Here is a 24,889-nt window from a genome sequence, read left to right as displayed (position 1 = left end):
TCCTGCCAAACACGGGTTGTTGGACGGCAATTGAGAACCCCTGCGGCCCTGGAGGTCCCTCAATGACTGTACAGGCGACATCAACGCCTCTCATCCTGTCTCGCACTGCCTCGCACTGCTGGTGTCTTTGTTGACTCCTCCCGGTTTCCCTTGCAGCTGGTCGCCTGGGTGCAGGCCCTGGCCATCCCTGATCCATCATGCACCTCTCGGGGTCGCTGTCCTCATGGACGACTTGCCTGAGCGTGCTGTCTGCGCTCTCGGCAACGTTTGCTCCGGCAGGTATGGTTTTGCAGAGCCTACGCAACACGCAGCCCCCCCTCCTCCCTCCCCCCGGCGACGTGACCTTTTGGCACCCTGTACAAGAAGAAGAAGAAGGTGGCTGACACTCACCCCCCCCCCCCCCCCCCCTCCCCCCTCTCCACCATCCAGTCGCCGTCAAGGAGCATGACTTCAAAAAATGCCACCAGTCGGGCTTCTGCGCCCGCAACCGCGCCTTCGCCGACCACGCCCTCGCCGCGAGCTCGTGGGAGTCGCCCTACAACCTCCTGGCCGACGCCGGCTCCTTCAAGGACGGCCAATATCACGGCGTTATCCTAAAGACCATCAACGACGCCGGCGAGACGGTGCGCCTGCCCATCACCATCTCCTTCCTCGAGTCCGGAACCGCCCGCGTCACGGTCGACGAGGAGAAGCGCCAAAAGGGCGACATCGAGCTGCGCCACAACAGCAAGGCGAGAAAGGAGCGCTACAATGAAGCCGAGAAATGGGTCATCGTCGGCGGGCTGGCCCTCGACAAGCAGGCCAAGGTGGAGCACGAGGACAAGACCCAGCTCGCCGTCAAGTACGGCCCCTCCTCCCGGTTCGAGGCCGTCATCAGGTTCTCCCCCTTTGGCATCGACTTCAAGCGCGACGGCCACAGCCACGTCAAGCTCAACGAGCAAGGGCTGCTCAACGTGGAGCACTGGAGGCCCAAGGTCGAAAAGCCCGCCGAGCCCGACAAGGAGGACGAGGCGGCCGGCGCGGGCAACGACGACGACGAGAGCAAGGAGGCCGGCAAGGAGCAGCCGCCCGGGAAGGAGGACGAGTCCACCTGGTGGGACGAGTCGTTTGGCGGCAACACCGACACCAAGCCCCGCGGCCCGGAGAGCGTCGCCCTCGACATCTCGTTCGTCGGCTACGAGCACGTCTTTGGCATCCCGTCCCACGCGGGACCGCTGGCGCTGAAGCAGACGCGCGGCGGCGACGGCGGCTACCAGGAGCCGTATCGCATGTACAACGCCGACGTCTTTGAGTACATCCTCGACAGCCCCATGACGCTCTACGGCTCGATCCCCTTCATGCAGGCGCACCGCAAGGGCTCCAGCGTCGGCGTCTTCTGGCTCAACGCGGCCGAGACGTGGGTCGACATCACCAAGGCCAAGGACGCCAAGAACCCCATGGCGCTGGGGGTCAAGTCCAACGTCAGCACGCGCACGCACTGGATGTCGGAGAGCGGCCTCCTCGACGTCTTCGTCTTCCTCGGGCCCACGCCCCAGGACCTGACGGCCAGGTTCGCCGAGCTCACGGGCACCACGGCCATGCCGCAGGAGTTCGCCATCGGCTACCACCAGTGCCGGTGGAACTACATCTCGGAGGAGGACGTCAAGGACGTGGATCGCAAGATGGACAAGTTCAAGATGCCCTACGACGTCATCTGGCTCGACATTGAGTACTCGGACGACAAGAAGTACTTTTTGTTCGACAAGCACTCGTTCCCCAACCCCCTCGACATGCACAAGCACCTCGAGAGCCACGGGCGCAAGCTCGTCACCATCAACGACCCGCACATCAAAAACGTCGACGGCTACCCGGTCGCGCAGGAGCTCCGGTCCAAGGGCCTCGCCGTCCGCAACAAGGACGGCAACATCTTTGACGGCTGGTGCTGGCCCGGCTCGTCCAACTGGATCGACGGCTTCAGCCCGGCGGCGCGCGAGTGGTGGGCGTCGCTCTTCCGGTACGACAAGTTCCACGGCACCGCCGAAAACACCTTTATCTGGAACGACATGAACGAGCCCTCCGTCTTCAACGGGCCCGAGACCACCATGCCCAAGGACAACCTGCACCACGGCGAGTGGGAGCACCGCGACGTGCACAACCTGTACGGCATGACCTTCCACAGCGCCACCTACGACGCCCTGCGCAGCCGCAAGCCGGGAGAGAAGCGCCGCCCCTTCGTCCTGACGCGGGCCTTCTTCGCGGGCTCCCAGCGCGCCGCCGCCATGTGGACGGGCGACAACCAGGCCGAGTGGGGCCACCTGGCCGCCTCGGTGCCCATGGTCCTGAGCCAGGGCATCTCGGGCTTCCCCTTCTCGGGCGCCGACGTCGGCGGCTTCTTTGGCAACCCGGACAAGGACCTGCTCGCCCGCTGGTACCAGGCCGGCGCCTTCAGCCCCTTCTTCCGCGCCCACGCCCACATCGACGCCCGCCGCCGCGAGCCCTACCTCCACGGCGAGCCCTACACCACCATCATCGCCGCCGCGCTCCGCCTGCGCTACAGCCTCCTGCCCTCGTGGTACACGGCCTTCCGCCACGCCCACCTCGACGGCTCGCCCATCATCAAGCCCATGTTCTACACGCACCCCTCCGAGGAGGCCGGCCTCACCGTCGACGACCAGTTTTTCGTCGGCACCACGGGCCTGCTGGTCAAGCCCGTCGTGGACAAGGACAAGACCTCGGCCGACGTCTGGATCCCCGACGGCGAGGCCTACTACGACTACTTCACCTACGACGTCATCCCGACCGCCCCGGGCAAGAACGTGACGCTCGACGCCCCGCTCGACAAGATCCCCGTGCTGATGCGCGGCGGCCACGTCTTTGCCCGCCGCGACGTCCCCCGCCGCTCCAGCGCCCTCATGAAGTGGGACGACTACACCCTCGTCGTCGCCGCCAGCCGGGACCCCAAGACCCCCGCCGAGGGCGACCTGTACGTCGACGACGGCGACTCGTACGACTTTGAGCAGGGCCAGTACATCCACCGCCGCTTCGTCTTCGACCCGGCGGCCAAGACGCTGTCGTCGGCCGACTACGAGGGCCGCGACCCGGCCGCCGTCCAAGAGGGCGAGTGGATGAAGAAGATGCGCGCCGTCGGCGTCGCCAAGGTGGTCATTGTCGGCGCGCCGGCCGAGTGGGCCGGCAAGAAGACGGCGACGGTCGAGAGCGAGGGCAAGACGTGGGAGGTCCAGGTGGAGTTCACGCCCGCGGCCAAGGGCCGCGCGGCCTTTGCGGTGGTCAAGAAGCTGGGGGTCAAGATCGGGGCGGATTGGAAGGTGGTGTTTTGAGCAGGGCGGAGGGGAGATGGGGTTGTGAGCGATGGCGGCTTGCGGGTTTCGTTGGCTGTTGCTGTTGTCGTTGGTTCGGCGTTTTCTTGGCGACGTGTTGTATGCATCACTGGCGAGCGTCCAAGTTGGCGGGTCTGTTGCGTGTACACAGTATGTAGGTGTGTGTGTGTGTACCTTGGTACTACGTACATTGTGTGTGTCTTTGTTTTGTGTGCATCAGCTGAAGAAGTAGGACGGGTGAGATGTGTGTCTGTGTCCCACCCAATGGTTCCGTATACCAGGTCTCGGCCTCTCCGAGCCCTCCCTCCCGCCTCGCGAAGCACCGCAGCTGGCTCCTCGGTCGGGTCGCCGTATGTACGACCTCGTACATGCTGTGCGGCTCCCTTCCTCTCTAGAAGCGGCGGTGTCGGTGTCTGGAATCAGTCAGTCCCGGAAACCAGGCTACCGCAGGACCTAGAAATGGTCCGCAACGCGCCGTCCACCCCCTGTTCGCATCGCGCGACCGGGGAGGCGGGGCTAAATGAAGCGGTGTCATGGAATTATGGAGCTTCGGAGATTGGCCGCCTTGCCAGCCGCCAGGCAACGTCTTCCGAATGTACCCATGTACGTTCATAGTTACCTGTGGATTGTTTACCCACGCTACCACCTCAGCCAACTGTTACCATGTAGCGTATGGATGCAGAATCCCTTGGATGCCTGGCCTGCTGTGCCTCCCGAGAGCGCCTCGTTTCGTCTTCCAAGCGGCCGGAGCAGCCCGCGGCGTGGAACGGATACGCAGCCTTGCGCCTTTTCGCTGCGCCGCTCCGCTCCGCTTTGGGGAACCCGCGGGCGAAAAGAAGACGCGTTGGGCGATTCCCCATCTCCCCCCCTCCGGGCCGAATGCTACATCGGTATGCGCGGATCGCAGCGCGGATTTGTGCGACCCTTCGGATCTTGGTTCTCCAAGTACGGTGTAGCGTCGTGCTGCCCAGAAAGAGAGCCAGAGACAGGAGGCGCGCCGGGATCGGGATGATTGGGCGGACTTTTTGTCCATGGGTCCATGGAACGAGATCCTGCGAGAGCGGGGGGGCGGGAGCCAAGGTAACGTTAATGTCAATCCTCACCCTCCCTCCCCATGGTGGTAGGCTTGGTAGGGGAGACGGCAGGCCGTATAAGAGAGAGAGAGAAAAGGAGAGAGACGGGAGCCGCCCGGCCCCCCCCCCCCCCCTCCCCCCCTCCGGCCGGTGTTGAAGACGGGGTTGTCTCGTTCGCGGTGGTCAAACCTATAGCAAACCTCTCCGCTGGTGTTTTTTACTTGATTTGAGGGTTCTTTGCGCTGCTCGATCGGCCATCGTTTCTTTTTTTTTTTTTTCTCTCGTGACGTGTTCCAGAACCCCAGGTTTCTCCGTCGATCATTTTCCTTCCCGGCTCGATCGCCCTGATCGCCCGTTGCCGACTGGTTCCACCCTCCCCCGGCGCTTCATGAGTCGACCTGGAGGTATCCCGAGAGACGGCGTACATACAGGCAGACCCATCGTTTTTCCATTTCTTTTTTTGTTTACTTTCTCTCTGCTCTCCTCCCTTTCCACCTTGTTGCTTGCGCACGCTTGCTTGCCCGGTCTCTTGCCCACCCACCGCCTTTGATCCGCCAGCATGAAGGCCTCAGCCCTCCTCCTCCCTTACCTGCTCGCCGCGGCGACAGGCTCGGCCGAAACCACGCCCACCCGGGTGCGTGACGGGCAGCAGCAGCAGCATCATCATCCCATCGTCCTCCTCCACACCCTCGCCCCCGTCGCCCCCGTCGCTCCCGAGGGCCCGGCGGCCCAGCTCCGCGCCGCCGCCGCTTCTACCAACACCCACCACCCGAGCTCCACCCGGGGCGGCGTCATCCTCCGCGCCCCGTCGGCGCCCTCCAACGACACGGCGGCGACCGCTCCCGCCACCACCGTTACCCGGATGAACAACATCACCACGGCGGAGGCCTTCTTCCGCGTCCCCTCCGCCCGCGTCCCCGCGTACGGCCCGACGGGCGGCAACGAGTGGCTCAAGTTCGCCGCCTCCTTCTGGGTCGGCATCGACAGCTCCGGCTCGCTCGCCCCGGAGGCCGGGTGCGGCGCCTCCCTCCGCGCCGGCGTCGACACCTTTTGGGACCGCAACGTGGGCGGCGAGCAGGCGCCGTTCGCGTGGTACCAGTTCGCCCCCGTCCAGGGGTCGGCGACGGGGTTCTTTGGGTTCGCCGTGCGGCCCGGGGACCTGGTCCGGTTCCGGCTCGAGACCCCGGCTTCGGCGTCGGCGGCGTCAGCGGCGTCGAGGGCGTCCGGGGCGTCGGCGGCCTCGACGGGGCCCGGCGAGTACGCCGTCGTGGCGGAGAACTTTGGGCCCGACGCGGCGTGCGACAGCGTCCGGAGCTGCCGCCGGCTGCGGCCGCGGGTGCGGGTGCGCCAGGTGCTGCCGGCGCCGGGGCGGGGCAGGCCCGGCTGTGCGGCGGCGAGGCGGCGTGGATGGTGGAGGACTTTCCGCTCGCGGGGCTGCCCCACATCCCGATGCCGCTGGCCAACTTTACGAGCGTCGAGTTCCGCGGGGCCGAGGTCGGGCTGGCCGACGGCACGGCGAGGAACGTGCAGGCGGTGCACGGGGTCAAGGTGGTGGACATGCACATGCCGGAGCAGGGCGGGAGGCTGACGAGGTGCGGCGTGCTGCCGGGGATGAGGGTGAGGTGTAAGAGGGTGGTCGGGGAGGACGACGGCGTCTACCTGGTTTGAGGGACCGTGCCTCGCTAGGCACCTTTCCCTACGCGAGGCAGAGGCTGGCTGTCGCTCTGATGCAGTTGGGGGGGGACCTACAAGTGCTTCAAGGTCTAGATATCTTGTTGGTGCTACCTAGGGAGGCTTGCTTTGGAGCCAGCCTGACCGGCGGCTCCAAGACCTCATATTTGACGAGTCATTCTCTCTCTCTCTCCCTCTTTCTTTTTTTCTTTCTTTCTCTCCTTCTTTCTCTCTCTGTTTCCCCCATTCTCTGCTTTTTATAATGTAATGTCTGTCTGTTTCTTTTGCTCGCCGGATGAGAGGTACCCAGGCACGGCAGGCAGGTCGGTAGCCGCCATCGACGGAACCATCCCTCTCCCGGTACCCCGTCCGAGACCCAAGAAACAACCAATCTCATGAGATTCGGATCTCCTTGGACCTAGGTTGACTTCTTCCCTGACGGTGAAGAACAGAGATTGCTCTTCTTTTCGGTCAGGTTGCCAACGCCGGCATGCTCTTGCGTGAGTGTTGTCATCACCGTGGTTTGGTGCTTGATGTTTGTTTTGTTTTCTTTCTACCCGGTCAACCATGACGTCACCGCTCAATTCTCTTGGCCGCCCTTGGCGCCGAGGCCCCGAGCTGGAGCGAGCGGGATCAGCTTGAGCAAAGGCTACGTACGGTATTAGCGTACCATCAAGGGGGCTGTGCCGGCGAACCAGCTTCAGCACAACAAAGATGCCCCCGATTCCCCCCGACATCCCGGGTCCTTGTTTGGCCTTCTACCGTGTAGGTTGCAACCTGATAATACCCCAACGGGAACGCGCCGACTCTAGCGATGAATAGCCGGGCCATGGAGGCGAGACGTCCCCCGTTGCGGGGCGGGGGGATGTTGAGAGAGAGACATTTGCAAGTTCTTCTCACCACGTCGGCCCAGACGGTTGATGCGTGTTTGGCACAGACTTGGTAGGGTCCCGGGTTGCTGATTGGGTCTGCTGCGGCTCTCAAGAGCCTCGCTTTGCGTAGACTTGGCGTGGTGTTGTTCCCAAGGAGAGTCGACAGGGGGTAGCGGCGGGGACCACATCATCCGCCATGGCTTCACAGCCTCGTTGCAAACAGAAATACCAGCCCCAAGATTGCCGCGTACATGGTGTCTTGCATGCTTGTTTGTTGGACATGCCTTAGCGTTGACGCCACAGCAAACCCCATTCGTGAGCCCAGCGCCGCCGTGGGACAAAGTACCACCCTCCCGCCATTGGGCTGCCATGGACCTCCTCCTCAGCCGCACCGACCCCCGGGGGGGTTCTTAGGCAAGACGGGTCCCCCTCACGTCGTGGAAGGGGAGTCACTAGAGTTCAGGCGGTGCGAAATTGTCCCGTACCTTACGAGCTTCCCAGCTCTCCCCATTGCCCCTTTCGCCATATCCTCAAAACAAACAAAAAAAAGAAAATCACAACCCTCGCGAGACTCGGGAATCCTCCCGTCTGCGATGCAAGTTGGAATCAAAGACAACATTGTGCTTTCATCCTCCCCGTGTTGATCCCCGCCTCCCGCGCCTGAACCGGATCCCGGATCTTCGGGACGCAGCCCACCTCCGCCCTGCGACGCCGAGCGCTCCCTCGCCTCGGCGCCGCGCTCCCGGCGCGGCCACCTTCTTGACAACATGGCGGCCCTTCCCGAGGGCTGGGAGATGGATTACGATGGGAACTTGCAGCGCTGGTTCTACACCTACAAGCCCACGGGGCTCACTCAATACACCTTTCCAAAGCCCGGCGACGAGTTTCCCGAGTTTATATACGATGACGGCCGGGTCGACCTCCCGCCCGAGGAGAAGCTCCTCAGCCAGAAGCAGATGCGAAGGAAGAGCACGCTGGGCAGCTCTTCGAGCAGCAAGCCAAGAGACCGCGCCTCCTCCAACGCCGTGTCCGAGCCGGACGATGGCTTTTACTGGTTCCAACCGGACGGCTTGATGTACATGGGGCCGGGCGCCTACACCGACATCAGCCCTCTGCAGGAGGAGGAAGAGGAGCGCGGGCCCGCGAGCCCGAGCCCGGACAGGAAGACCCCTGCGACCGGCACGCCCACCATCACGCCGCCGGCGGCGGCGGCGGCGGCGGCAGCGGCACCGCCGGGTCGCTGGCAGGTCTCGCCCGCTGCCAGCGCCCAGTCCACGCCGCACCCGGCCCGCGCCCCTATCGCAACGGCCGCTCCTGAGCTCGACGGCGCCGTGGTGACCATCCCCCAGGAGCCGCCGGCCGAGGAGGTTGTGGCTCCTCCTGCGGCCGAAGTCCAGATGCTCGACAGCCGCGAGATCCAGCCCGACCCGGTGGGTCGCGTGGCCGAGCTCGTGAGCGAGCTGACGCCTCGGTGCCACGAAGAGCTGAACCCGGCTCCGGTCGAGCTGCCCAGCTTTGACATGACCAGGGAGGAACCGCGGCTCCAGACGAGCTACGTCAACGCCTTTGACCTGGCCCCCGTCGAGCTGCCCCTGAACGAAATTCCCGCGGGCCGCATCGACAAGCCTGCTCCCAGGCCGCAGACCAGGGCGGCGCCACAGCAGCCCCGAAAGGAGCCAGAAGCGCAGCAGCAGAAGGCCTACGACGCCATGCAACAGCTGCTCCATCATCCGTTCATGAGCCCTCAGCACGGCCTCTCAAATTCAGGTTCGGCTCCGTCCCTTGCCGCCTCCGCCTCCGCCTCCGCCTCCGCCTCCGCCTCCGCCTCCGCCTCTACCGCCGCTGCCGCCGCCGCCGCTGCTGCTGCTACGGGTCCTATGGCCAAGCCGGCGTCGGGCAAGTATCAACCATATAACCCGGAAGTCATAATGGCACACGGCGTCTTAACCCGGACGGCCACTGCCCCCATCCCTACCACGGCTGCCCCCGCTCCCGCCCCTGGCCCCGCGGCGGCGCCATCACCGGCCAAGTATCAACCCTACAGCCCGGAAGCCCAAGCGGTACACGGCGCCGTCGCTCAGACCGCCCGTGCCGCCAACGACTACAAGAGGCATTCCATGGCCGCGGCGCTGCCGTCGCACTTTCGCTCACAAAACGTCCCTGCCGCCTTGCAAACGCCGCAGGCCCCTGCGCAGAAGCCGCTTCGCTCGTCTGCGAGCGCGGGGCCGAGCACCAGCATCGACCACGGACACCGTCCCGTCAGCATCGCCGGCCCTGCGACGACGGGGACAGGTCGGGGACTCTCGCACATTCCCTCGGTCCTCCAGCCAGCCCGTGGGCGACCCGCCATTCGCGCCCAAAGCCCGCCCGAGGGCCAGAACACCAGCCCGGCTCGCGCGTACCCGTCGTCGTACAAGCCATCTCGCGACCTCAACCAGGACATCGAGGAGACGATGCATTTCCTAACCAAGGCGACCATCTCCTCCTCCGAAACGGCCGGTCCCGGGAAGCCACAACTCCCCAGGACCAATACGCTCCCCGCGAAGCTCTCTTCCCTCCCGTATCCCGACGACGACAACAAACGCCCTCTTCCGTACCCAGACGACGGCAACCGCCCCCTCCCGTACCCGGACGACCGGCCCCGGATGCAAGCCTCGGCCGCCAGCGACCCGGCGGCTCTGGAAAGTCTCCTGTCGCGTCAAGCGTCTTCCGGTGAGTCTGCTACCGCCGGCGTAGCGTCGAGCGGTGATGTGGTCTCCCAGGCAGCATTCACCGCCCCTCTCCCGCCGTCGAGCCCCGATATCCCACCGCCTCTCCATCTTGCCCGGAAGAGGTCGCCACCTCCAAAGAACGGCTTGCCAACTGCTTCTTGTTCATCCTCCTTCAGGCTCCCCGTCGCAGCACAACCCAGCGCGGCGTCCCACGCCGATGCCCTCGGGCCGCCTGGTCCGATGATCCTCTCGGGTCCCGTCTTGGACACCCGGCGGGTGAAAGCCCCGAGCGAACTCGGCGCCGACGCCACGCCGAGCGTACCTGTCACGTCGTCGTCATCGTCGAACACTCAGGGGGCTGAGGCATACAAGCCGTCGGCGGTGCCTTCTCGGCCAGCCACCCGGCCCCCCCAGCAGGCGTCCACCGCGTTTAGCGTCATGACGGACCCCCTGATCGCCACTGCGGCAGCGCCTCGGCCATCGACAATCATCGAGACTCACCCAAACGTCGCACCACCACCGCCACCACCACCACCACCACCACCACCACCCCCCGTGGCCTCGTTGCCAGCAGTGGAGCCGGCACCCAGTCCGCCTCCCGCTGCGTCCCAGACTACACCAGTGCACCAGGAGCAGATCAGGAACTCTCCTAGCACCAGAGCCCCCGCATCGGAGCCCAACGTCCAACCCGTGGCAGCGGCGAATCCTGCGTCAGAGCCTCAGTACCCTGGCCCGGCTCAACCAGCCGCAAGCACCGTCGTGGCGATCGATTCTGGGTTCGTCATTGCCGGCGAGGCCCAAACGCCAGCGACGTTCAGCTCGGATGTACAGCGTCCTCTTCGGATCGACCAGCAGCCCGCACCAGGCCCAAGCGGAATCCCAGCCGGCTCGGGCCTTGTCGCCCTCGGCAACGCCCAATCCTCGCCGCCGGCTCCTATGCAACAGCTGCGAACTCCCGGCCCGGTCTTGAGAGCTTCGACACCCCATGGGCAGCGAGGTGAAGCCCTTCAGAACAAAAACCAGACTCCCGTTTTGCCTCCCGAACCGGCAGCAACAAGCCCCAAGCCACAACCCGTCCCAGCAGGCCAGCAGATCCGTGCCTATTCACCCCCGCCTACGAATAGCACCACGGTGACGGCGACTATCGAGGATGCTGTCTCTCCACTTCCATCTCGCCAGCCTTCGGTTGCCTCTCCTGTGACAGCTGCCTCGCCGCCTCCACCCCAGCAGTCGGCAGCCGTTCCTGTGGTCCAACAAGCTTCCACCGGCAACCCGTCCATAAGACCACCCCCGGCGCAGACCCCTCCTGTCCCCTTCCCGATGACAGGCCCTTCAAATTACCAGCAGCCCTCTCCACCCACGCCGGCCTCACAGCTCTCTCAACCACCCGCGCAGAACCCCGGCGCTGTTCAATCTTCTTCTACTCCTCCTCCTCCTCCTGCTGCTGCTGCTCCAACGTCACAGCCTATCACCGTCCATCCAGGACCGGCGCTGCAGCCTTCACATGCCGGCCAACAGCCGCAAACGACCCAACCCGGCACTCCGAGCGCTGGTGCAGGACCAGCTCCGATGCCCGCGCACCTCGTAAGCCAGAGCCGCCCCGCGACGACCCCCCCGGCCCAGAATCCTCCGCAAAGCATGCCTGCTGGAAGCTTCTCGCAGCAAGCAAAGCCGCAGGCCATCCCGGCCGTCCCCAACGGAGCACCGGGGGCACCGAGCGGCCCTCAGATGCCCGGAATGTTCGTTCCGCCGGTCGTGCATCCGGGAGCGCCAGTGCAAAACGTCCAGCAGTACGCGATGCTCCCGGGACAGCCGGCCATGTTCCCGCCCGTTCATCCGCCCGTGGCCCCGCCAGGCCAGCCAGGTCAATCCGGCCCCGTGCATGCCGGACATTACGTCATGCCTCAGCCGCCCCAGAACCCGGGCCAGGCCCAGGCCCAACCACAACCTGCGCCTTCGCCGCCCGTCAAGGACAAGGAATCCAAGGGCTGGTTCGGCAAGATTCTGAGGAGCGAGAGCCTGAAGAAGTTTCAAAAGGGCAGCAAGCCTCGGCCTCAGTCCCCCGTGCAGTCGTCGCCAGCGCAGCAGTCGCCGGCACAGCAGGCTTATCCAACCCATCCGATGCCAACCAACCCGCCGCAGTTCGCGCCATCCGGGGCACCGGCGCCGCATGGTGCGGTGATGATGCAGCCTGTCCAGTTGATGATGTTGCCCCAGCGGGAGCAACAACAACAACAGCAGCAGCCGCAACAGCAACGACCGCTCATGTGGATGACGCCCGCCGGTCCCGTCCCCGCTACCCAGGCAGGCCCCAAGTTCCATCCCCCCGTCAACCCCAACCAACCCATCATGCCGCCGCCGCAGGTACGCCAGGAGATTGGCCAGCAGAACATGCGGCTTGCGGCGGGGCAGCAGCAGCAGCAGCAGCAGCAGCAGCAGCAGAAGCAGCAGCAGCAGCCTCCGGTTCAGCTTCAGGGTCGGGGTCAGGCTCAGCCTCAGCCTCAGACTCAGCCTCAGAGCCATGGCGACGTGGCCCCGCAGTACCCCGTCCAAGTCCAGGGCGGGAAGGGACAGGGACAGGGACAAGGACAGCTGCCGGCATCACGGCCAGGAGGACAGGCGCAGATTCAGCTGTCTCAACAGCCTCAACAGCCTCAACAGCCTCAGCAGGCACAGCAGCCTCAGCAGACACAGGCGCAGGCGCAGGTGCAGCAGCTACCGGCACCGGCACCGGCACAACCATCGCAGGCGACGGCTGTCCCAGCCACAACTGTACCGGCCGCGGCCGCCCCGGCCCCCGCGGCCCAGGCTGGCGGGATGCTCGGCCCCGGGCCTGCTCCGGGCGGTGGTAGCGGTGCCCCGCCGGCGAAGGCGGCAGCCGCGGCGCCATCGGCAGCGACGTCGGCAACGACGTTGGCAACGACAGCAGCAGCGCCAACGAGCGCAAAAACCGCGGCGACGGAAACGGAAACGGCAGAGGCAACAACGACGGCAGCAACGACAAAAAAACAACCGATGGTGTCAATGAGCGCGTATGATGGGTCGGGATGGGGTGATGACGATGAGGACTTTTCAGCTGAGTGGCGGGGGGGACGGTAATCAAGCGTGGTCGTGATGAACATGGGTTGGGAGACCTTGAAGGAGCGAGCGGTTATTCCATGGAAGGTCTTCAAAAAGGGATCGTGGGATACCTGATCGATGGTGCAGATACCTTAGCTTTCCTTGCCCCGGTTGTTGAATGCGAATGGCCACTTGTACATGTGGACATCTGGTTTAGACGAATGTTTATGGCATCCGTGCCACCATCGCTACGTATTATCGGCCTGCAGATGAACAGTTTCTATCAAGTCCCCATGACGCTCCATGCTCCATGCTACAATCCCTTGTAACGATACGATAGGAAACATTCTACGTACATTCGACGAGCCATCCGCAACCTCTTTTCTCACCTCCCCGCCCACCGCTTCTCCGCCCACCTCAACGGCACATACAACGTCCCCGCCAGCGCAAACGCCACCTCGAACCCGATGTCCCCCGTCTTCTCCGCGATGGGCCCCGTCCAGTACACCTGCGCCATGGACGGCACCACCAGCCCAAACGCCAGCGCCCCGGCCGCCACCGCGGCCGCGCCCCACGGCAGCCTCCTCGCGTCGTCCCAGGCGTCCGGGTCGTACCCTTGGCTCGAGCAGTCGCCGCGCCGGAACGCGAGGTGCTCGACCAGCAGGATGGCCGTAAAGGCCGAGGTCCAGTACCCGATGAGCGAGACCACGTTCTCGAGCGTGACGAAGAAGTCGTGCGCGGCCGCGATGGCGAGGGGGATCACGACGGCGGCGGTGACGGCCGAGAAGACGTAGCGCGGCACCCGCGCCAGCGGGGGCACGAGGAGCTGCAGGTTGAGCGTGACGCTGTACGTCGTCGCCGCGAGGTTACCCAGCAGCGAGAAGGCGAGCAGCGCGACGAGCAGGCGGCCGAAGCCGCCGGCTGGCCGGAGCATGGCGGCGAGGACGCCGCCGACGAGGGTGCGGTCGTATGCGGCTTGCCACGCGGGGACGTGGGGGATGGTGTTGCCGATGGCGGCGCCGAGGGTCATGAGAAGGATGGTGGGGACGGCGAGGCCGAGGTAGGAGTAGGTGAAGATTTTGAGGCTGATAAAGATGGGTTAGGGAGGGGGGGCGGACGGTAACTTTGGGGTGGAGTGGGAGTGGGTTGAACCCTATGCTGGGAGATGACAGAGAAAAAAAAAGGAAGAAAAGCTTACGAAGAGGTGTCTGGTTTCAGGTAGGTTGAAAAGTCCGAGGCAAGACACGCCCACGAGACCATGTAGGACGCGACGATCATACCGTACGACAAGATGGCGGGGGCGGTCGCGGGCGGGAGATCGGCGTCGTGGGCAACGGCGTGGGCAACGAGCTCCTTGCCGCCCGTGCCGGTGGCGACGGCGATGGAGATGAGAGCCGGGATCCATGCGTAGCGCTCGTACATATGCAGGACGGTGAAGCCGCAGAAGGAGATGGCGATGGCAACCACCGCCGTGATGACGATGCCGACAACGACGCTCACGCGGCCGTTGTCGGAGACGGAGGACAGACATTGTCCGCCAATAACGGCCATGATGACGCAGAATCCGGTGATGGTTGCGAGGTTTAGGAGAACAGGGATGGAGACGAGGTAGCGGCTGATGGTTGGGGGGCGGGGGGGAGGAGTTGATGATACGTGGTTAGTCGACAAGGTCAAAAATCTCGAGTGACATGTATAGGAACTGCCGTGACCGAGGGGAGGGGCCGAAGGGAAGACATACCCAAAGCTATACCTCGCCTGCATCATCTGTCTCATTCCTAACTTTGGCCCCAGCGTGCAAAAGTACGCCGGCAGGGTCGTCGCCAAGAGCGTGAAGAAGAGAATAACAAGAGCCGCATCACGGAGCCTCAGCTCGTACACGGGCGCGATCATGCCAAAGGTGATGCTAGAACCCGTCCGTCCGTCCGTCCGTCAGCCCCAAACAGGCGAGCAGCAGTCCAAGCAAGAGCCGAGCAACCAGAAGGAAACACAAAGACAAAACCATTCCCTTTCCTCCACCCGTGATGCGACATGTCACGGCAACTTCAACCTCACTCACCCAAGAATGTTGGTGTTCATAGACCACCAGAGGGTAAACACATTGATGGTCTTCTCCACCGTCCGCTCTTTGACGGGGATGGGCGTGATGCCACGGACCTCGACCCGGCCGAAAGCGGCGGCTTTGCGGACGGCGGACCAGAGCCGGTCCCAGCGGCCGGCGGCGGGCTGGGCCAGGACCGTGACCTGGTCGGTGTCATTGGCGTCCGGGCCGCCGCCGTCTTGAGCTATCTTCTTTTCTTCGGTCTCGACGTCTTGGGCCATGGCGGATTGGAGCAAGTCGGCTTCGGCAAAGAGAGGTTTGGATCAAACTTGATTTGCCACTTGGAGATCCAACATGTCGTGTACCTGAAGAACCACGGAGAAGAAACAGGGATTCGGGGTGGAAGAGAAAGAAGAAAGGGGGGGGGGGCTGGCTCTTCTCTTGGAAGGGGGCTCCGGGGGGAGGGAAAAAACCAAATGAATGTCTCAATGGCACCGATGTTCCATGAATCCGTGAATCAGCATCCTGCGAACTGTGTAGTGGTATCCACCCTCCGCAGAAACAGGATGTCCTTCCTTGTACATCGAAAGGCGCGCATTCCCGACACCCACGAGCCCTGCAGCAGAGAGCTTGTGCCTATGCTGTACGTCGGAACGTCGATCCTGGTTCGGTCTCTCACAGAAAACCATGTGGCTTCAGGAGACCCATGGTCTCACCCGAGCCACCCTTACAGCCATACCATCTTCTCACAGATATCCATAGCGGAGTTCCGTGGAAAAGACGCCATGTCCGACCGAAGGGTCCACATAATTTTTTTTCGCGGGGAATGTGGGAGGCATTCGATGACAGGTGAACAAGAAACGGTCCACGGCTGGCTCAGCCTCTTCACCTGGGAACCCTCGCGGTCATCTTCCCGCCCCCCCTCAACCCCCGGCGACTCTTCCAAGTGCCGACTTGACAACCACCCCCACGTCATCGTCGTCGAGACCCACGCCAAGCCGGCTCTTGCCGCTCTCACCCCAACGTTAACGCGCCCCCCCACCACTCCAACCTCAACCGCCAGCCCGCGGGGGGGAATCAAGTTTCGGCTATGCCCCGGATGCGGCGGGCTCACCACCCGGAGACTAAACCAGACCAACCAAATACTTTCTCCAAACGCTCTGCGGTTTATTCGGATCAAGCATGGCTCCATACGCTCCACCGGCCTTGCTCTGCTTTTCCTCGGCCGAGTTCAGCTCCTGAAGGACATGCCAGTCAAAAACAGGAATCCGCCTCGGGGTGCCATTGTGCTCTCGGGTCCCGGCTGCTTCGACCAAGCGCAGGAACTCAATGGTCGCCGCCTTGCGTCGGGCGTCGACGAGAATGAGCCTCTTGTGCGCGTTGGACCCGCTGTCGTTGGGATTCTTCCAGGGGGCCGGGTCCCGAAGGAAGCGCCTGGCGCCATGGGCGCGAAGCAAGTCCTCGCTAACGTACGGATAATCGGCGATGCAAGGCGATAGAAGGATGGAGTAGCGTTCGAGCTGGCACGAACCTGGAAACCACGTGCACTGTTGAGCATCTGTATTGGCAGACCGAGGGGCCCCCGTTGAACCGGCCAGACGAGGGCCGGTCATCTCTATTCGCGCGGAAGCGGTGCTGGGACGACGGGGACTCGGTGGCGTCGATGCTGCGCGGAAAGATGCCTCGTGGAAAGACGCGGAATGGCGCGGAGGAGCGTTGCCAACGCCCTGATCCTGCGAGGCGGGTTGCGACATCGCCGCCGGCACCCCGCTCTCGGGATGCAGGCCGTCCGGGGTGTCTCGAACGGCATCGGGCGGATCCTTTGAAGCTTCAAGAGATGCGGTCTCTGGGTACGATTTGGATAAAGGAGTCGGCGAGCGGCTTTGACCATCGGAGCACCTTCGGAGCTTGGTTCGTTCGGGGATGTTGGCCTTGGATGGAGGCTCAAGAGGCCGCTTCCGATTCTTGAGCGCTGCGGCCTGGCTCTTGGCCTGCATCATGGCCGAAACGGTGCCGAGCTGGGAGAGCGGCCGTTGAGGCGACGGCGTGATTTCAGCAGCGGTCGAGACGGTCATCTGGCTCGTGGCCTCGAGGTTCTCGAGCTCGGCGATCCAACCGAGGAGCTCCTGGCTGTCGTCAGGCAACGGCGCTTCCTTCTCTCTGGCGGCCATCTCCTGCAGCTCGGAGAACGAGATGACATCGTGGTAGGTCCTGTCGCAATGGATTTTGGCGACGCTGGGAAACCTGGGGCTCCAAAACCCCGTGTTGCCTTCCTTGTCGAATGAAAAGCAGCGGATATCGAAAACCGGGGGCGTTGGAAAGAGCACCGAGGGTCTCTTCCCGGCGTCGACGCCCGGCTCCATCCTCACGTCGAACGCCGTGTTGTCTTCCGGTCGGACGTCCTCTGGGTTGGCCGCCGTCCGGAAGGCCTGCAGCTGCGCTGCGTTCAGCTCTACCACGTTCGTCACAACGAACCGGGGCCGCTTCCCAAACCGCTGCACCTCCTCCTTATTTTCCAAGCAGGCGACGTAGAAATGCGTCCACTTGAGCCCCGGGATATTGTAGACGCGTGCCTTGGCCGGATCGAATCGCGCCCCCACCACCGCAAAGTCGCCAATCTCACCAAACCGGCCAATGTACTCCTTCTTCAGCTTGATGATACAGCTGCTGTAGGCGGGCGGCTGGGGGCGAAAGTCAAAGTAGGGGTCATCGGCTTTGAGGACCAATCCCTCCTTGCGCGCCGTGATGCACTTGGCAAATGCCCGGCGCAGGTCCGAGGCCGCCGTGCGCCCGCTGAAGTCGACAACCTCCCGTTGTACCACGGCCGACCGGCCGGGGACTATGGTAATGAGGTTCTTTAGACGTTGGAACCTGTCGGAATGCTTGACGGCCAGGAGCGACTCGTCATCCACCATCAGCAGGTCGTAGTAGACGATCATCAGATGCTCCCAGGGATGAGGCTGGGAATCCTTGCCCGTCCCGATTCTGGCGCCGGATCTTAGGACATGCCTCCTGATCGCGTGAAAGTCCAGAACTCGGGACTCCCTGTCGCTGTAAACGACGAGCTCGCCTTCCAGGATGCAGTTCCGCTTCAGGGGGCAGGAGGGTTGTCCAAGTTGCAGGGACTTTCGAATCGAGCTGCAAAGTGTCAGCTAGCATTCGCTCTCCCCCACGTAGATGGGAAAAGGGTCTATCGTACTCGTGCAAGGCCAGGCGGTCCTGCGTGCTGTCCTTGCCGCTCTTGGAGAAGATTTGAATGCAGCGATAGCCTCTGCTCAGGTCGATGTGGATCTGGCAGTACTCGCCATCCATCTTTTCTTCGCAGCTGACCCGTCCCTGAAGCATTGAAAGGCAGTGCTTGATGCTCCGCCCCTTGAACCACGTCTGGCGGCCAACCTTCACCCCCAGGGTGGGTTTCAAATACCGAGCCAGATCGCCCTGGCCAGCGCCGGTCTGGTCCCGGCGGAGCTTGTCGAGGATGCGGCCCGCGACTTGCAAGTCGTCCTGGACTTTCAGAATCGATGGGAGCGCCGGGTGATAACCGGAGCAGACGGCATAGAAGTCGAGGTAGACAGGCTCGTAGTTCTTGAGGATCAGGCGAGTAAGCCATTTTGCGTCCCTTGCCGACACTCGCTGGTACAAGCTTCCCAGGGACAAGTCATGCTGAACAGAGGACGTTTTTGATGCCGACCGGCGCACGGCCGGCGAGCTGAAGCGGCAAGTCGCTGCGATGGCATGGAGGAGCTCGTCGATTTCTTCCACGGTGACAGCGCTGTGGGTTGGCGGTACGGGGTTTGGCTACACCGATTTAGCTTCCGGGGTGTGCTTCCAGCGTCCCACAAAGCTACTATATGCGTACCGTTTCTTTAAGAATGAGCTCAACGCAGTCGGCCAGATCGACACGAGCGTCTGGGTTGGTCCATCTTGCCAGCTCGGAGAGGCGAGACCGGCCCAGACCCAAGGCACGGCCGATGACGGCGTGTAGCCTCTTTTCGCGAATGCAGTACACCCGGTCGGTTCGTTTCTCCGGGAGGAGGACCGAAAGAAGCGGGCCGCTGAGGTTGTCTTCGCGCAAAAGCGAGGCCTGGTGTCGCTGAAACCAGTCCCGGATTATGTCGGCGCCGTTTTTGCTTACACCAGAGCGGGCGCTCCGGTTCTGGTCCAGACGTTCGAGCAGGTCGCAGACATGGGCAAACGGAAACGGCATGGTATACCTGTTCCTCTATTTTTGTTTCTCTTATGTGAGATTGCTTAAGGCCGTCCCCCAATGGCTGCTCTTGCTCTAGGACCTGTTGAGACTGGGGAAAAGGCGAGAGTTATGGAAGAAGCGAAGTTCAAGTCTCATATGAAGGTTGGAAGCAGTCAAAGAGGCAGCCATTCGGCGGGGCGGCGCATGCCAGGCGACAATGCCCGAGGCGATGATTCCTTCTCGGACGGGTTTCCAGGCAGGCAATGAATGGTCAAAGGCTGGAGGAACGCGGGAGGACCTGCGTCCATAAGTCGCGTTGGTGGGATGAAACAGGGCTTGGCGCGTTCCACAGCGAGGACAGCCTACGAGGCGCGAAGCCACGTGAGCACGCGTGAGCAACACCGTGTGGTTACAACGCAAGACTGTGTGAGCGGAACCTACACAGCCGGAGCTTTTCCTAGCGCAAGGCTGAACGACCTCGGAGGCAGTGTGATTTGTTGTTCATGCCAACGCCACGCTTAGAGAGAGAGAGCCCTTCCAGCCATCCAAGGGTCAACTTGGGATAGAGCACCACGAAACACGAAGCCTCTCGGAGGTGGTGAGATCGAGCGCATGGGTCTCCTCGCGGGCATGATGTCGCTGCCATGACCCTCTTCCACGCCCTGATCCGAACCCACCACATCACTTCGCGGAAAAAGGTGGCTCGCCTGCGAAAAGCAGCCGGCACTTTGGGATGCTATGCTCTCCTACGGAGCGGAGGCTGTCCTGGGATCATGTACTGCAAGGGCAGCGAGGAGGCCGTGAAGCGCTGGGTTGAGTTTGTCCATGTTAGTCACCGCCGGGGTTGGTGAGCTCAGATGAGACAGCATGCTAACCTCGACATGCTAGAGGCTACGGTATAAGGACTTTCAGTTGGCATCCAAGCCGGCACCCATCGATGCCAAGGTGGCGGAGCCAGAGGCCCGGACGGGACTGTTTGAAGTGGCGTCGACGGCCGAGTTTGCCGATGCCATGGAGAAGAGAGGCATCGCAAGCTGGTGGAAACAGGCCATGGGCTTTTCTTGACCCATGTTAACTTGGCGACCGACGTTCTGGCTCCTTTCTTTGCATCATACGCACATAGAAAGCACCCCTCGAAGAATCAATACACAGAGAAAGCCGCCTCACCCACCCTGCTTCTGCCAGCACACATCCACACCATCTTCTCCCCGCCCCCCCTGCTTCCTTCACCACCTCCTCCCCACAACCCTCCCCAGCCTCACCAACACTCCCGCAAACCACGGCGTCGCCCACAAGCTCGCCACGATCCTCACGGGCAACAGCACCTTGGTGATGGCATACGCCAGCCCCATCTCCACCACCACCCGGTACTTGGCATCCCGTTCCCACCTCTGCAACACCCCCTCGGCGCCATCGCCGCCCGCCGCATCCGCCTTCCCCGCGCCCCGCTCTCCTTCCCTCTCGGCGCCCGCCTCCTCCCCAAAGCCAAACCATCCCTTCCTCTTGAACCACCGCTCGAACCTCGCCGCGCCGTCGCTCACGTACCCCCCGCAGTGCTCCAGCATCCACGAGACCAGGTTCCTCTCCCCCTCCGCCCCTGTCCCCGACCCGCCGCCGCCGAACCAGTAGTGCAGGGCGCCAAACAGCCCAAAAAGCGGGACCACGGCGGTCAGCTCGTGGAGCAGCAGGAACGCGGCGACGTGCGTGGCCGGGGCGCCGCGCAGGCGGGAGGCGTACCGTTGGAGGAAGGGCGGGAGGCGGGAGAGGAGGCGGTCGAGGCGGGTGGATTGCGTCGTCGTGGAGGCGGAGGCGGAGGTGGGAGGGACAGGAGGGGTGGTGCTGTAGGCTCGGCGAGCCGCGGATAAACCAATGTTTTGGGGGCGCCGGTAATGGGATGACGGCCCCAGGCGCCCGGGACGTGCGCGGCCGGGGGATTGGAGGAGGGTCCGGGCCGGGTGATGGAAAGGGTTGGGAGGCGGCATGGCGAGGAGTTGGCTTTCCCAGAATGACTGGGGAAGTCTTGGGTGATGCAAACGAAGCCTCTTTTCTGCGGGGAGAAAGGAAAGGATATGGTCTTCAATCGGCTGTTTTCTTGACTTCTGCCTCCTTGATAGTGACGGTGGTTGAGCGTCCCAACAACAACGCATGCGTCGCGGAAATTCCACGTTTGTACGAGTGTAACCCTAACCCTGACCCCAGGATGCCGCCCCCACGCTCAGGTAACCATACTCGAGCTTCGGCCGTTCCTAGAGGTGGTTGTCCTGAACGAACAATCAAAGCAGCTGTTAAGCCCGTTGAATCTCGTTGGGGCTTGTTGGGTTGGCAAATATTCTTGCTATCGGAGGCATGAGGTATGCATGGCTGAGAGGGTGACAGCCCAGCGAACAGACAATATGGAGAGGGTGGACGAGGGTGTCTAGTGTTATTCAACCGCATACTCTGCTGCTGCAAGTCATGACGAACGCAGGCCCACCACCTGGGTTCCCCCAGCGCGTACCGCCAGCAGGCAGGACCACCACCATCCAGGCCGAGCCCAAGCCATGATCATTACGGTTTTCTTAACGTGAACTGGGACGAAGGAAAGAAGGCAACAGCACGCGGCCTTTTTGCCAACCGAATCAAGGAACGCCTCCCCCGGGTATCAATTCCTCTTCCGCAATCCCCCGTCCTGCGATGGTGCTACCTGAACTGCCTCTACACCTCCATGCACTTTCTCCAAACGCCAAGATTCCAACCAACGATCCAACAGCGGTGATCTCCCGTCATCTCAACTTCCCCCTTCGGACGTGCATCGGCATTGCATGTCCCTCCCGGCTCTTCTTGCCCTCCCATCTATCGCAGAAAAAAAAAAAAAAAAGACTGGTTGACCCTGCAAGATCAAGCCGACAGATGCGGCGGTGCCATCTGCGCCAGCACCACTCTGTAGCCATCCGGATCCTCAAACGTCTTGCCGACGCGGTCCCAGTAGGGATTATAGCTGGGGACGGGGGCGAAGCCGGCCCGCTCCATGCGCTGGACGGCGTCGGCGTGGGCGGCCTGTTCCGGCAGGTAGAAGATGAGCAGGTGGTCCTGGGTCGGGGCGCGGCCGACCTCGTGGCCTCTGCACTTGGTGAACTCAAGGTGGTATCCTGCCGAGGGATGGCCGAGCATCACGCCGTCGAATCCCTCATGATTGGCGAAGCTGCCCAGCGTCTCAAAGCCGAGACCGTCGCGGTAGAAGGGCAGCAGGGCATCGATGTTGTCGGTCGGCCGCGCAATGCGGATGTGGGCTGTGCTGAGAGCCATGGCTGAACAAAAAAAAAAAAAATCCGGGCTGAGCTACGAAGGTCTGATCCAAGCCACACGCAAAAGTGTGGATTGTTGGGTGGCCCAGTCCAACGGACGCCGGTCAACTTATACGAAAGCCCATACTATACTATACATACGTCTGATCTCAACCTTCAGGTTGGGAACCAGGAACCAGGAACCAGGTGGAAGACCGCGGAATCCCCGGCACCCAAGTCACAATGCCACCCTTCTCCGCCGTTGCTATAGGTCTTCCCGGGCGGAGCGTGGAGGTGGAGACTCGGCGACCGACGGCAACCGCGCGAGGTTCCAGTCCTCCACAAAAAAGGCCACGCGCTCCCGGGTCAGGTACCGGCCCAGGCCCCACCATCGGCGGACCCACTCAGTGGCTTGGGTCAGCGGCCGGCTCGCCGGGACGCGCAAGCGCCGCCCGAAATAGAAGGCTGGACGCCTTGGATGATTGTTTCATGTTGCATGTTGGGTGGGTGGTTTCTCTCTCCCATCATCCATGCTTCCCTTGAACGACCCAACACCTTCGTTTGCCAGCTCGGCCCCTCGACACCAGACCTTACATACCCACGCTCTAGGCTCATCACGTCTTCTTTCCCCGGGTCACACGCAACATTGATTTTCTGCTTTGGAGCTAGCTCGGATCAGACCCCTCGAAGCATACTGAAGGGACTTGGTAGACTGGACCGCGCCGGACGCACACACACACGCACGCTTCATCCCGTGCAAGAGGAAGAGCCTCGTCCAGGAACAGCTCAATTACCCTCCTTCTTTCTGATGGCGCCTCCCGCTCTCGCGCTAGCGCCGCCGGCGATGGCGGCCCCCCTCGTCGCACGCGACCTCGCTCGCCGGGACCTGACGGTCAACGACACTCAAAAGGTCACCCTCGGCATCATCGCCGCCTACATCGTCGGCATCGCCCTGCTCTGGAACCTGCCCTACATCAAATGGGTCCTGTGGCCCTTCAAGGTACATTTCCTAACCACCCCCCCCCCCTCCCCACTCCCTCCCCGCATCGACAAACAAAAAAAAAAACAAACACAACATATCCTAACCATGGCCCCGCCTCCTACCCCCCTGCCCTTGGGCCCAACCCACCAGATGCTCGTCATCGCCTTCCACGAGTTCGGCCACGCCTTCGCCTGCATCCTGACGGGCGGCAAGGTCACGTCCATCGAGCTCGACCCGCGCGAGGGCGGCGTGACCAGGATGCTCGGCGGCCGCCAGATCGTCACCCTGCCGGCCGGGTACCTGGGCTCGTCCCTGATTGGCGCGCTGCTCACCTTTGCCGGGTTCAACATCAACGCGAGCAAGATCGCGAGCCTCGTCATCGGCGTCTGCTTCCTGCTGACCCTGTGGTGGGGCCGGCGCGACTGGCTCACCATCCTGACCATCCTCGCGGCCGTCGGCCTGCTGGTCGGGTGCTGGTTCATCGCCCATGCCGAGGCGCTGCGCTTCGTGGTGCTGTTTATCGGGGTCATGAGCTCGTTGTATAGCGTGTGGGATATTGTGAGTCGGCCCCGCGTCTTGTATCTTGGTTTCTCTCCCTCCCTCCGTGAGGAGGGTTGCTGTGTGTGGTGCGCGCGCGCGCGCGCGTGTGTGTGTTCGTTTTGTCTAACCAACGGAATGAATCCCCCAGTGCGACGATCTCATCCTGCGCAAAGTCAACAGCTCCGACGCGAGCGTCTTTGCCAAGCGCTACGGCGGATCGTCGCAGTGCTGGGGCGTCATCTGGTCCATCTTCTCGCTGGGCTTCATGGCTGCCTTCATCGTCGCCGCCATCGCTGCGTTCCCCCAGTCCGCCGCCCAGCAGAGGGAGGATGCCCAGAAGTTCCTCCCTACGTAATTCAGGAGAGGAGAGAAGAGTCTATCCCGGTGGGGTCGAGGTTTTTTTTTTTTTTTTTTTTCATAGCGTTATGGTTTTTTGTACGAACCGGTATGATATCATCATGGCTGGATACACGCACGTCCTTGTGTTTCATGGAAGTCTCAATGGCGTTCGGAATGGTGTGGCTCAACAGGCTCGGATTCGTATAATACCTGGTCCAGCACTTGGGACGGTTTGTATAGGCTACGGTCACTACGCGCAGTGCGGTGAAGGAGTATTTCAAGGCATGGACAGCGCGCCGGCTTGAGCAGCGAGCAGAGTGAGTCGACAGAAGTGGGCGCCATTCAAGACCGAGTGCCATCCAGTCTATTCTCAGCGGAATGCGCTTAGAGTTCCCGTCCTCCATTCTCCCTCGTCCCCCCTTGGGCTCCGCGTAAATGCAACAAAGAAGCCACGGCCGCAGACAGAACCCGGACACCATTCCTTAGAAAAATGAAACGAAAGCCGCGTTCTCTGGGGCCGTACATGCCGCCCAGCCAAGACCGTCGAACCCGAAACGCACCGCGTAAATCAAGGTGAAGACCCTATTTTCCCACAAGTACCACCCCGCCCCAGACGCCCCATGTATATGTAACACACGTCATTAAACCAGACCGTCTTGTGCCCATCAACCTCGTCCTTGCAGGCAACTTGCACAGTTTGCAGGCGCAGATATACCCAGCCCTCCCTGATAACAGCCGTAGGAGGCTGCCAGGGCGAACGTGAACTCTTGCTGCCCCCCTTCCCCCCTCCCTTTCCGCAACACATGCACAAATAGCAAAAGCCCCCAAGGAAAG

At 62.7% G+C, this 24,889-nt stretch overlaps 9 protein-coding genes across 9 annotated transcripts; 5 read left to right on the top strand and 4 right to left on the bottom strand.

Annotated features, from left to right (window-relative positions):
* Window positions 1-197: 197 nt before the first annotated feature.
* On the top strand, window positions 198-3,317 carry VTJ83DRAFT_5804 (uncharacterized protein; the record flags this gene model as incomplete). Its single annotated transcript, XM_071012445.1, has 2 exons — window positions 198-279; window positions 430-3,317. 2 exons carry the CDS (start codon window positions 198-200, stop codon window positions 3,315-3,317), a joined length of 2,970 nt encoding a protein of 989 aa, XP_070865179.1.
* A 1,632-nt stretch (window positions 3,318-4,949) lies between these two features.
* On the top strand, window positions 4,950-6,058 carry VTJ83DRAFT_5803 (uncharacterized protein; the record flags this gene model as incomplete). The annotated part of the gene is made up of 2 exons (XM_071012444.1): window positions 4,950-5,732; window positions 5,789-6,058. The coding sequence occupies 2 exons, from the start codon at window positions 4,950-4,952 to the stop codon at window positions 6,056-6,058; spliced, it is 1,053 nt and encodes a 350-aa protein (XP_070865178.1).
* Window positions 6,059-7,700: 1,642 nt separating this feature from the next.
* VTJ83DRAFT_5802 (uncharacterized protein) lies at window positions 7,701-12,743 on the top strand (the record flags this gene model as incomplete). The annotated part of the gene is made up of 3 exons (XM_071012443.1): window positions 7,701-9,645; window positions 9,821-9,879; window positions 9,999-12,743. 3 exons carry the CDS (start codon window positions 7,701-7,703, stop codon window positions 12,741-12,743), a joined length of 4,749 nt encoding a protein of 1,582 aa, XP_070865177.1.
* A 346-nt stretch (window positions 12,744-13,089) lies between these two features.
* On the bottom strand, window positions 13,090-15,023 carry VTJ83DRAFT_5801 (uncharacterized protein; the record flags this gene model as incomplete). The annotated part of the gene is made up of 4 exons (XM_071012442.1): window positions 13,090-13,789; window positions 13,903-14,319; window positions 14,443-14,607; window positions 14,761-15,023. The coding sequence occupies 4 exons, from the start codon at window positions 15,021-15,023 to the stop codon at window positions 13,090-13,092; spliced, it is 1,545 nt and encodes a 514-aa protein (XP_070865176.1).
* An 843-nt stretch (window positions 15,024-15,866) lies between these two features.
* Window positions 15,867-18,949, bottom strand: VTJ83DRAFT_5800 (uncharacterized protein; the record flags this gene model as incomplete). Its single annotated transcript, XM_071012441.1, has 3 exons — window positions 15,867-17,880; window positions 17,942-18,540; window positions 18,602-18,949. 3 exons carry the CDS (start codon window positions 18,947-18,949, stop codon window positions 15,867-15,869), a joined length of 2,961 nt encoding a protein of 986 aa, XP_070865175.1.
* Window positions 18,950-19,575: 626 nt separating this feature from the next.
* Window positions 19,576-19,996, top strand: VTJ83DRAFT_5799 (uncharacterized protein; the record flags this gene model as incomplete). The annotated part of the gene is made up of 2 exons (XM_071012438.1): window positions 19,576-19,758; window positions 19,820-19,996. 2 exons carry the CDS (start codon window positions 19,576-19,578, stop codon window positions 19,994-19,996), a joined length of 360 nt encoding a protein of 119 aa, XP_070865174.1.
* Window positions 19,997-20,157: 161 nt separating this feature from the next.
* VTJ83DRAFT_5798 (uncharacterized protein) lies at window positions 20,158-20,913 on the bottom strand (the record flags this gene model as incomplete). The annotated part of the gene is made up of 1 exon (XM_071012437.1): window positions 20,158-20,913. The coding sequence occupies one exon, from the start codon at window positions 20,911-20,913 to the stop codon at window positions 20,158-20,160; it is 756 nt and encodes a 251-aa protein (XP_070865173.1).
* Window positions 20,914-21,808: 895 nt separating this feature from the next.
* On the bottom strand, window positions 21,809-22,216 carry VTJ83DRAFT_5797 (uncharacterized protein; the record flags this gene model as incomplete). The annotated part of the gene is made up of 1 exon (XM_071012436.1): window positions 21,809-22,216. One exon carries the CDS (start codon window positions 22,214-22,216, stop codon window positions 21,809-21,811), a length of 408 nt encoding a protein of 135 aa, XP_070865172.1.
* Window positions 22,217-23,038: 822 nt separating this feature from the next.
* VTJ83DRAFT_5796 (uncharacterized protein) lies at window positions 23,039-24,071 on the top strand (the record flags this gene model as incomplete). Its single annotated transcript, XM_071012435.1, has 3 exons — window positions 23,039-23,194; window positions 23,327-23,734; window positions 23,865-24,071. The coding sequence occupies 3 exons, from the start codon at window positions 23,039-23,041 to the stop codon at window positions 24,069-24,071; spliced, it is 771 nt and encodes a 256-aa protein (XP_070865171.1).
* Window positions 24,072-24,889: the final 818 nt, after the last annotated feature.

The sequence above is a fragment of the Remersonia thermophila genome, chromosome 5 (genome assembly GCF_042764415.1).
Source record: "Remersonia thermophila strain ATCC 22073 chromosome 5, whole genome shotgun sequence".
Lineage (NCBI taxonomy): Eukaryota > Fungi > Ascomycota > Sordariomycetes > Sordariales > Chaetomiaceae > Remersonia > Remersonia thermophila.
The sequence above is the reverse complement of the archived record's forward strand: the minus strand, read 5'-3'. Positions and strand labels throughout refer to the sequence as shown.